The sequence below is a fragment of the Rana temporaria genome, chromosome 3 (assembly GCF_905171775.1).
Source record: "Rana temporaria chromosome 3, aRanTem1.1, whole genome shotgun sequence".
NCBI classification, from domain to species: Eukaryota; Metazoa; Chordata; class Amphibia; order Anura; family Ranidae; genus Rana; species Rana temporaria.
The window spans coordinates 474,323,567-474,335,948 of record NC_053491.1 but is presented as its reverse complement, the minus strand read 5'-3'; the positions used below and the strand labels follow the sequence as shown (position 1 = coordinate 474,335,948).

Genomic DNA, 12,382 nt, shown 5'->3' with positions numbered 1-12,382 from the left:
TCCGTTTCATCGTTCCAAACCGATGGTGTGTGGGCCCCATCGGTCAGTTATCCTTTGGTTAAAAATTTTTAAAACTTGCTTTAAAATTGAACCGATGGACGCCTAACCGATAGGTCTAAACCGACGGTTAGTATGCAAAAGCATCGGTTAAAAACCGTGCATGGGGAAACGAGCGAGAGGGGGGCATGGCTGGATGCAGGAGGGAGCGAGAGCTCTGGAGAGTGCACTAAAACTTGGACCCCCGTTTGGATTTTTACCCTCATGAAATATCAGGAAGTGGTATAAAGCAGCGATATACTCCCTGCCATCTCCCTGTCATCTGTGCTGTTTGTGACTGACATGTGAACTTTTTTTGTGGCAGCCGTTATCTGTACCGAGTGCAGTGGTACTTTTTCTATGCTAAACTGCTATGCGCTGCTGTTGCGGCTTTTGACTATCCTGGCTGACTAATCTGGAAACACACAGGCGCTATAGACTCAGAGAGCAGTTACTTACGTTCTGCTCAGCCTTTGGGTGCGCGGCTGTTTGACCGGACTGCGGAGAGGTGTAGGGGCTGGAGGGGGCCGGGAGCAGGCATCACTGAGCGGAGGATTAAGGGGGGACAGGAGGCACCTGTAACTACGGAGTTGCCAAGATCCCGCGAAATCCCGCGAGATCTCGTGTGCGAGTGAGAGCACGACTCCTGGCCACTGTGTAGTATTGCAGTCTCTTAGCAGGGACTGCGACCCGACTTAGCCCCGACCAAGAAGTGCATACAGTACCAAGACCCCTGCAAAGGAGACAGCTGGAAACGGTTGGATCTCCATTGTGTACAGCATGGAGTCCTGTTTTTTGTATTAAAACTGATCATTTAAATAGCTGACAGTACAACACACATTAGAGATAAAAATAGCCAGCATTAATTCTGCAGCTTGCACCCTGTATAACGGGCAGCTATCAGTAAGCTATCAGTCATCCCTGAGTCCCTAAGGCCTCGTACACACAAGAGGATCCATCCGCTGGAATTGATCCGCGGACCGGCTCCAGCGGATAGATCCCCTGGTGTGTACAATCCAGCGGATCTGTTTCCGCGGATTTCTATCCCCTGGGATGGATTTCAAGCGGATAAAAATTTGAAGACATGCTTTCAAATCTATCCGCTTGAATCCATCCCAACGGATTGATCCGCTGGTCTGTACAGACTCACCAGATCAATCCGTCCGAATGGATCCCCCGCATGCGTCGTAATGATTCGACGCATGCGTGGAATTTATTATATGACCGCGTCGCGCACGTCGCCGCGTCATCATCGCGGTGACGGCGCGACACGTCATCGCGATGGGATTTCGGCGTGGATTTCGATCCTATGGTGAGTACACTACATCGGATCCAAATCCGCGGAAATCCTCGAGAGGATTTATCCGCGGAAACGGTCCGTTGGACCGTATCCGCGGATAAATCCTCTCGTGTGTACTAGGCCTAAAAGTTTATAATTAAACAAGAGGATTGGCAGCAGACGAAGTGCGGTTCAGCCCTGCATGATTAAAAACCCCCCTGGAATGACTTACCCTTATGTGACAATATTTATTCCATGGTCTGGCAGGGACGTTTTGTACCCATAGCTGTGTGATGCACCTCCAATAATTGTAGGCGAATAACCTACAGGCTCTATCATTCCCAATTTGTTTTTTGTTTTTTTGCCTTTTTTTTTTTGTTCTTTTTTGCTTGCTTACCTACCAGCAAATAGAAAACGACACGGCGGTGTCTGCTGTAAGATATAAAGGACTGCTACCTTTACATAATATTGGTATTGAACCGTGGAAATGCAGCTGGAGTGGACACTACAGGGGTATTAAAGTATAAGCTGGATCACTAATATGTCCAAAAAGCGTGGAGAAGAGGAACAATCAAGTCAACACTGCTCAGCTCAAGAAGGAACGCAAGGCACTCGCTCTACAAAGGTTCAGGCAGTACAACTACCCCAGGAGGTGATACAAGAACACCCGTTCTGCAAAAAAACAGGCAGCAGTGGTGGCGGCGGCAAAGCTGGAACGCTTTGCTCGAACCTCCCTATCGCCAGCAAAGGGAACACATCCCCAGCATCAAGCTCAAGCCAGATCGGCAGTGGATCGGAAAAGCCAGGGCAGGGGCCAGGTATTGGCCAGCCCATTTTCAGCGGCGAAGCTCAACACAAAAACTGTGAGTACTAAAGAGGGAGTGGGCGGAAAGATCAATACTGTAACTGCTCTATTACCCCCTGTTAAGACAGTTCAGACTAACATGGAGGGAGCACCCACAGGAAGGGAGGAGGAGCCTACGTTGAGGGATCTGTTGCATGCTATCAATGCTTGCAGAGACTCAATAACTGGTCTGGATGCAGAGCTTAAGGGCATCAAGGGTGAGCTCCTCTCAATGGGGCACAGGGTAAGACTGTGGAAAAATGACTGTCTTGGAAGAGAGACTTAGTATAATCGAAGATGATCTTTCTCCCCATAAACAAATAATTATTGATATGAAAAGAAAGGCGGATATACATGCTGCAAGAATTGACAAATTAGAAAACAGAAATCGCAGAAACAACGTCAGGATACTAGGCATGCCTGAACAGAGCGAGGGAGCCAATGCAATAGCATTTTTGGAGGGATGGTTCAAGGAAGTTTTTGGGGCCACATCTTTTTCACCATTTTTTGGTATTGAGCGAGCACACTGAACCCCTTTTAAGCCTCAACCGGCAAATAAATATCCCAGGCCATTACTTCTTAAAATGTTTAATTACCTTGATAAAGAGACTTTGCTTCGGAAGGCTAGAGAAAAGGGAGACATTTTTTTTAATGGGTCACGAATTTCATTCTATCAAGATTTTTCCCCAGGCCTGCAGAAACGAAGAGGAGAATGTATCCCTGTCAAACGAATTCTTCAGCAACACAAATTAGAATATGCGTTACTTTATCCCGCGCGCCTGCGAGTAAAGGCGAAGGATGGTATTACATTTTTTGATGCCCCAAAAAATGTGGAAAGGTGGCTTGAGGAAAACAAGAAAGATCTTTAAATCCTTTTTTTTTGGGATATAAGCCATGTGAACAGGACTGGCTTTGAGACTTTTTATTTTAGTTCTTTTTTTATTTTGTTTTATTTATTTTTTATTTTTAATGCACAAAATGCACAAAACTCACAGAATTGCACAATTTAGTAGTAATATAATAGTATGGATTTCTGTGGGTGTTTTTTTTGTGGTTGTTAGTGTTGTTGTTGTTGTTGTGTTGAGTTTTTTTTTTTCTCTTCTGCGGCCTGAGTCTATCCATATGTTGAGTTCACGTAAATATGCAAGACAGTACCATTCCACATATTCGTCCCATTCTAGGGGGGTTAGTGTAATGGTGTCTGCAAATGTTTTGTTCGAATGTATCCAACAACAGGTGGACGAAGAAGGCAGATACATCTTCCTGTTATGCAAATCATTGCTGCAATCTATATCCCCCCCCGTTCTCTGTGGTACCCCTGAGAAAGCTGGCCCAATTTATGGCTTTACATCCAGAGATTCCTGTGCTGGCATTGGGGCATTTTAATAACATCTTGGATCAGGGATTAGATAGAATGTCTCTGATACCTAAGGCGGCAGGACAGATGGTTGGCAAGACTACGTTTGCTTTATTGCTTTCAGAATTGGGACTTCGTGATGTGTGGAGAGAGAGACATGGCGACGAGAGATGTTACTCGTGTCACTCGGCCACGCATGGGGGACTCTCTCGAATAGACATGGGCCTGGGAAACGAAGCACTAATGCAAAGGGTAAGAGACTCGGCTTATGAGCCAAGATTATTGTCGGATCACTCTCCATTCTGGGTTAGACTGGATGCGACAATTGCAACGGGCCGCCCATTGTGAAAAGTGAACCCATTTTGGCTAACCTTACTCCCATCTCCGGATGGGACGGTAGGCCTGCTACAAGAATATTGGCAAATTAATAGGGGTACTGCTAGCGCAGGGGTGGTATGGGATACATTAAAAGCATTTTTGAGGGGGTGCCTAATCAGGGAAATATCGGGCATTAAGGCCCGTTCTAGGGAATGGGAGGATAAAGTCCGGGATGAAATGAAAACCAGAGAACAAGCGCTGATATTAAACCCCACTCAGAGTAATCAGGATTCCTGGGTTGAGGCGCAAGCCTTGTGCAACTCGGTACTGTTGATGGCAGCGGAGAAGAGGAGATACTTTCATCAACAGAGCCACTTTGAGGAAGGGGAAAATACGGGACACATTCTTGCATTGGTAGCCAGGGAGCAGAGGGATTCCTCTAATATTTTGGCTATAAGGGTGGAGTCCGGGGAGACGCACACTAGTAGCCCTGACATCCTAAAAGATTTTTATGAGTTCTACAGGGAGCTATATTCCTCGAGAACAAAGACCGCAGACTGGGAGATGGTCTCGTTTCTCCAAGACTGCCCCATCCCCCAACTGGCTGAAGAGGAAAGGGAGATGCTAAATCTTCCTATCACAATGGCAGAATTGAAGGAAGCTTTGGAAGGGGCCGCGCAACATAAATCCCCAGGTCCAGATGCACTACCAGTGGAGGTATACTCTCAATACCGAGAGGTTATATTGCAGCCCTTGCTGGAAGCACTAGCTGAAGCAGTGGATACAGGAACCCTACCTGACAGTATTCAGGAGGCTATAATAATACTACTTCCTAAAGCAGGTAAAGATAAGCTGTCCCTAGATTCATATCATCCAATTTCTTTACTAAATACAGATGTCAAGCTGTTAGCAAAAATTCTGGCCAAAAGACTATCAAAGGTTATAGACAGGCTGGTGCATCGAGATCAGTCTGGCTTTATACTGATAATATAAGAAGACTATATATGAACCTGCAGGTGCCGGTGGATAATCCAGGGGGTAGGGCTATTTTGTCACTGGATGCGACTAAAGCATTCGATAGTGTGGAGTGGCCCTACCTCATGGAAATATTAACTAGGTTCGGACTGGGTAACATGGGTAAGGGTGCTTTACTCTAAACCAAGAGCTATACTCCGGGTCAACAATAACCTCTCCCTTCCATTTGAGCTACATAGAGGCACCCGACAGGGATGCCCGTTATCTCCATTGCTGTTCGCCTTGGCCTTGAGCCCTTGGCGATACGGATCAGAACTACATCGGAGGTGGTTGGGTTCTGTAGGGGCCAGATGGAAGAAAAGATCTCCTTGTATGTAGATGATATACTTATATATTTAGGTGATACGGCAGCATCGCTGCAAATAGCAATGGGAATAATAGGAGAATTCGGAGGCTTTTCTGGGTTTAGTATAAACTGGTCCAAATCAATATTAATGCCTATAGATACGGTGGGGGAGCAGTTACCGGTAGGTGCAGAGCAGATTACTAAATCAAGTCGTTTCTGCTATTTGGGTGTGGTGGTTTCTCCGGATACGTCTGAATATCTTCAGTTGAACCTGGGTCCACTACTGGTAAAACAAAGAGAGAAAAGTAACAGCTGGTGCAAACTCCCCCTATCAGTGGTAGGGAGAGCCAACCTAATTAAAATGGTATGGGCTCCACAACTCCTATACATCTTCCATAATTCACCAATGTGGATATCGAACAAATGGTTCAAAAGAATTGATACCCAGATGCGGGAGTTGATATGGAAGAAAAAGGTAGCTAGGATTAGTTTAACTACTTTGCAATATGGAAAGGATAGGGGGGGATTGGCAGTACCTCACCCTAAAACTTATTTTATGGCCTCTCAGATACAACAGCTGGTAGGATGGGGACGGGAAGAAAGAGAGGATCTGAATAGAAACTTGGTGACCGGTACGGCTCCCTCATTAAAGGCAGCCTCCCATCTTGAGATGGGCTTGCCCAGTATGCCACAGTCAGCACCTACAGGAACCCTCCTCAGAAAGGTATGGGGGGAGCTACGGAAAACTTTGGGGACAGAGGGTGTGCTACCATTCACTCCGATATGGAACAATCCGAGATATGAAGAGCTACAGGATATAGCAGGTTTCACTTCCTGGAAAAAAAGAGGAATCTTTTCACAGATGTATGAGGGTGAAGTGCTGAAAACTTACGAGCAGCTGTGTAGGGAATACCAATTAGCCCCTCGGGGCTTCTATCAGTATCTTCAGCTCCGGCATGCCTTACAGAAACAACAACAAATACGATCGCTGCTGGTAACATCACCGTCGCCTTTGATGACGGCGGTTCTGCAAGCAGAAGCTTGGAGAGGACTCATAACAAAAATATACGAGGGACTGTTAGCAACAATTCAGAATCATGATTCCCTTAGAAGCCGTAGGAAGTGGGTGGAAGACATCGGGGAGATAGACGGAGACCAGTGAGAGAGGGCGCTTGAATCTGTCCCGGTGGTGTCCGTTTCTGCGTTGCATAAACTGTCGCAACTCTTTATCCTACACAGGGCTTATAGAACTGCGCCTCAACTATATAGATGGGGTAGAATGGATACTCCTATGTGCCCAAAGTGCAGGGTCCAACAAGGGGACTTTATACATTTGATTTGGAGATGCCCAAAGCTCCATAGGTACTGGGAGGAAGTATCCCAGTGTATTACTAGAGTAGCACAGGTTCCAGTCCCATTGGATCCACATATATACTTGTTAGGGGCCATTGACCCTGGAGAATATACAAAAGGAAAGTACTATATGGTAACTAGACTGTTGTATTTGGCAAGGAAACGTATTGCTTGCTATTGGATGGCCTTGGGGGTCCCCACAGGGAAGCAATGGATTGCGTACGTCAACTCCCTTTTGGGTAGAGAACATCTGGCATATAAAAGAAGGAAAAAAGAGGGTAAATTTGAGGAAATTTGGCATGCCTGGTTGAGAGATGCGAGTGTCGCACCACCAAAACTGTTGTTGGATAGATTTTCTATGTAGAATGTAGAGGGCAGGGGGGGAGGGGGGGATATAAGAAATAAAGAGATGTATATGGGTATATTATAGGAAAGCAAAAATGTTGGATAATGCATGTTAATTGAATTGCAATGGATGTCGAATAGACATATCTATGTATGAAATAAGAAAAGCAAAATAAAAATAAAGTGGATTTAAAAAAAAAAAACGTGCATGCTCAGAATTAAGTCGACGCATGCTTGGAAGCATTGAACTTAATTTTTCTCAGCACGTCGTTGTGTTTTACGTCACCGCGTTGGACTCGATAGTTTTTTTAACTGATGGTGTGTAGTCACATCAGACCATCAGTCCGCTTCATCGGTTAACCGATGAGAACGGACCTTCGGACCGTTCTCATCGGATGGACCGACCGTGTGTACATGGCCTAAGCATCTCACTGGTTCTGGTGGAACATTTTTGGGTTAATTTCTAACATAACAGGCATTTTCACATTGCCAGACCCTGGCTTAGTGGTTCCTAATCTTGGGATAGATCACTTTCCCTTTTTGTGTTGTGCTTTAGTTACTCATATATTACAGGCGGCCAAACTACTTATTGTGAGAAGTTGGAAATCAGATAAAGCCTTGAACCTCTCTGCAGCCATTGAGATTATTCAAGTATGAAGTATGAACAAGTATAAAGCCACGTTAGCAAATAAACAAGGTACAGTAAAACCTTGGACTGCGAGCATAATTAGTTCCAAAAACATGCATGTAATCCAAAGCACTTGTATATCAAAGCAAATTTCCCCATAAGAAATAATGGAAACTCAAATGATTTGTTCTACAACCATTCTTCATAGGTCCTTCAGTTTATAGCTCATATAAAAATATTTTAGCAATGTGACCAGGTTGTGTAACCATAAAATGTCAATCCACAAATGGAAGCCTCCACAAGGGGATTAGAAGCAAATTCCGGCAGGAGCTACAGAGTATAAAAGAGAGGAGAGGCGCCTCTAAGTGTAGCACTATGTTGCTAAATGCTGTATCTTAATTAAATGTAACCATATTGCTACACTTAGGCCTTGTACACACGACCAAACATGTCTGCTGAAACTGGTCGGCAGACCAGTTTCAACGGACATGTTCAGTCGTCTGTACGTCCGACCAGACAATTTTCTGGCGGATCAGACAGGTTTCCAGCGGACAAATGTTTCTTAGCTAGAAGCCTGTCTGTCGGACATGTTTGGTCGTCTGTACGACTTACTGGACATGTCCGCTCGGCCGAAAGCCCTCACATGCGTCAAAGTGATTCGACACATGCGTGGAAGCATTGACCTTCCAGGGTCGCGCACGTCGCTGCGTCATCACGGCGATGGCACGGCCACGTCACCGCGTATCCTGTACGCGGGGATTTTGGTTTGATGGTGTGTACAACCATCAGACCAAAATCCGGCAGCAGACATGTCCGATGAAAACAGTCCGTCCGTGTATACGAGGCCTTAGAGGCGCCTCTCTTCTCTTTTATACTCTGTTGTGGCATGATGCTACTTGTATATCAAGACATCGCTTGTATATCAAGTCAAAATTTATAAAAAAATGTTGCTTGTCTTGCAAAACTCTCTCAAACCAAGTTACTCTCAAACCAAGGTTTTACTTTATTAGGTAGAACTTTGAGAAACAATAGCAAATGTCGACTGACTTGAACACTTTGAAAATAATGTACTTCTTCTCTGTCACCTTTTGACATTTGATATTGTGTCAGATTTTGGACCTTTGTCTACTGCGTACTCTGTACCCATTATACCCTTCTTTTAATCTGTTTGTACTATGTTTGTACATTTTACCTTTTAAACCCAATAAAAAAAATGAAAAAAGGGGTGTACATCAACAAATAATATTAAGCTGAGTTGTTTTTCATTTTTGTGTTAATTACTGTATATACTTGAGTATAAGCCGACCCGAATATATGCCGAGGCACCTAATTTTACCACAAAAATTGGGAAAACGTATTGACTCGAGTATAAGCCTAGGGTGTCCATCTGCACGCCTCACTGTGCCTCACTTTGCCTCACTGTGTCCATACCTCACTGTGTCCATGCCTCACTGTGCCCATGCCTTGCTGTGTCCATGCCTCACTATGCCCATGCCTCACTGTGCTCATGCCTCACTGTGTCTTGATGTTTAACATGGGAGTCTATGGAAGGGGGGCCCGGGTTTGAAAAATCAGTGCTCCCCAGGCGTAGGTCCCCCAGACAACAACCTTTGCACACTTGTAGAGGAGAAATGGGGCTACATGTGTGCCAAGTTCCGGGTCCAGGGGACCTATGACTGGCTGGTACCAGGTCCCCAAATCACCGGTGAAATTACCGTTTAACATGGGAGTCTATGAAAGGGGTGCCCGGCTTTGAAAAAATGAGCTCCCGGCCGTAGGTCCTCCGGACAACAAACTTTGCACACTCGTAGAGAAGGAGTGGAGCTACATGTGTGCCAAGTACCGGGTCCCCAACGTCCGGGAGATCAGGCGCAAAAAGGTGACTCGTGTATAAGCCGAGGGGGGCATTTTCAGCACAAAAAATATGCTGAAAAACTCGGCTTATACTCGATCATATATGGTACCTAAAAAAATTCAATACAGAACAATGTGACCATGTTTTGCAGAGAAAAAAAATATAAATTATGTAAAAAGGTCAAAACTTAGCTGGATAGTTTGAAAAAGGAAGTATTGAAAAAGGATCTTTTCAAAATTGAATAGAAACATTTCAGATTAAATGTCGTTTTTGTTTTGCCCTCCACCAGAATTGTGAGGAGATGAGCATAATGGATTTTCTGCTGGTTACAACCTAAATTATTATGTATTTTTATATTATTTTACCAGGTGGGCTATCACAATAATATAACCTATATTGCACTAACAGGTTTTCCAAATCTAAAAAACCTAAACATTATATTTTTCTTGGTGCTGTTTTTCATATATTGTGTTATTATTTCTGGAAATCTTTTTATTGTGGTTTTATATCATCTGAGTAAAACACTTCAGTCTCCCATGTACCTCTTCATCACCCAACTATCATTGTTTGATATAATTCTCTCTACAGATATTCTTCCCAACCTTCTTTATATCATCTTACATGATGGATGCACCATGTCTCTTGCTGGATGTATCATCCAGTTTTCGTTCTTTGCCCATGCTGAGGCCTCAGAGTGTTTTCTACTGACTGTGATGTCCTATGACCGGTATTTGGCCATCTGTAAGCCTCTGCATTACAACTCTATAATGAACCAATCAAATTGCATTAAATCTGTGATTACCATTTGGTTACTAGGATTTACAATGGCATTGGTTGATTTCATATCTTTGTGCAGTTTATACTACTGTGGACCAAACATCATTCATCACTTCTTCTGTGACTATGAACCCATACTTGAGCTTTCCTGCTCCGATACTTCATGGATCCGTAATCAGGCCTATGTCGTAGCATTCATCTGTGCTGTAGCACCTTTTATATTAATTGTTATATCGTATATCTCTATTGTTTTAACCATCCTCAAAATTAAATCAATTACAGGAAGAAAGAAAGCCTTCACCACCTGCAGCTCTCACTTGACCGTAGTGTGCATTTTTTACGGGACGCTGATCGCTGTGTATTTGATTCCAACAAAAGGACAACTAGATATTCTAAACAAGATCCTCTCCCTCTTTTACACTGTAATGACTCCATTGCTGAATCCAATCATATACACATTCAGGAATAAGGACTTTAAAAAAGCTTTTGAAAAAATAAAATCATAATTTATTTTAAATTAAAAATGCAAATGTGATAGAAAAGTTAATATTGAGCAGATCTACATCACTTTAGACAAGTTCTCGAAATTCACTGCCACATGGGAACCATGGACGGCCTTCAAAAGCTCTTGACTATTCAAGGAGCTTACACGTGGCACAACGTGACCTACCAGAGGACTATTTAATCATTGACTCAGAAAGTCATCCCTGTGTTACACTGTTGGTGACATTTATTACTGATTTGACTTCTAGACAATGGAGAGGGCAAAGAAAGAAGAAGCAGTCTCGCTAAACAAATGAAAATATCCTAGTGAAAAAATATTTTGAAAAAACAGTCTGTGATAATAAATGTATAGATGCAGTCCAAAATTAGTTCGAAGAACCAAACTTTTCTTGCAAAGTGTAAGCGGTGCTCAATCCGTGTAATATTGGAGACTACTCCTGCATTAGATGAAATAATAAGCAGGTCATCCAAACGACAATGCTGACCCTTACCGGAAAAAATGATCCCAATGGATCAAGTCATGCAGGAATGATCGCAATGTGGAAATGGATGTAGCACGCCACCTGACGGGTTCCTCAGTAGCCACCGATTACGTCACAGAGCATCCAAAGAAAAAAACTCACATAGTGTAAAACCATAAATCAAAAACACACATAGGACTACACCCAGTGGTTGACTAACGGACAATGTGAAAAATATGGACCACCACCACCACACACACTGACCACCACTCACAGGACCAAGTCTCTTCAGACGAAACGTTGGGAGGCGACGTTCTGACGTCACCGCACATTGAGGACGAATCCTCGTTCTGCCACGCCGGCCGGCTGTTGATTTTATGCTGTTTTTTATCTTCCTAAGTGTTAGTGTACCCGATTTCCTTTATTAAATCATTTGGCGGTATTACACTATATTAGTTTTTCTTTATTTATGGCCATTCCACAACTTTATTGGTGACCTTGTGGATCCTCACTTCCGGGATCGCTCTATCCCCCATGTTGGAGTGTATTTTCTCTGCCCTGTTTGATCCTCACTGGGATCTCATGTTCCGGTAAGGGTCAGTGTGTGTGGTGGTGGTGGTCCATATTTTTCACATTGTCCGTTAGTCAACCACTGGGTGTAGTCCTATGTGTGTTTTTGATTTATGGTTTTACACTATGTGAGTTTTTTGTGACGTAATCGGTGGCTACTGAGGAACCCGTCAGGTGGCGTGCTACATCCATTTCCACATTGCGATCATTCCTGCATGACTTGATCCATTGGGATAATTTTTTTCGGTAAGGGTCAGCATTGTCGTTTGGGTGCCCTGCTTATTATTTCATCTAATGCAGGTGTAGTCTCCAATATTACACGGATTGAGCACCGTTTACACTTTGCAAGAAAAGTTTGGTTCTTCGAACTAATTTTGGACTGCATCTATACATTTATTATCACAGACTGTTTTTTCAAAATATTTTTTCACTAGGATATTTTCATTTGTTTAGCGCGACTCCTTCTTCTTTCTTTGTACTATTTATGTTGTATAACATTTGAGTCGCAGCTTTATTTGGATCACATTTTTTTGAGGTATGCGCACTGTTCTTTCTATTTTATAATGGAGAGGGCAGTTTCTGATTTCCTCTAGACATGTGCTTTCTTTTTATTCCAAATGCATTTTCGTCCGAATTTCAGGTATTTTCATTTTCGTTTTAACAAACGATAACGAAAGCACAAAAAGGAAAAACGAAAGATCCGACATAAACAAATGCTTAATTTTTGTTTTCGT

The 12,382-nt window shown here is 43.5% G+C and overlaps 1 protein-coding gene across 1 annotated transcript; it reads left to right on the top strand.

The window, feature by feature from the left end:
* Window positions 1-9,872: 9,872 nt before the first annotated feature.
* On the top strand, window positions 9,873-10,875 carry LOC120930998 (olfactory receptor 154-like). Its single transcript, XM_040342128.1, has one exon. The coding sequence runs from the start codon at window positions 9,873-9,875 to the stop codon at window positions 10,617-10,619; it is 747 nt and encodes a 248-aa protein (XP_040198062.1). The 3' UTR covers window positions 10,620-10,875.
* The last annotated feature ends 1,507 nt before the right edge of the window (window positions 10,876-12,382 follow it).

What these genes read in the sequence shown, in the direction of transcription:
- LOC120930998 (XM_040342128.1), top strand. Translation starts at nt 9,873, where the DNA reads ATGTACCTCTTCATCACCCAACTATCATTGTTTGATATAATTCTCTCT.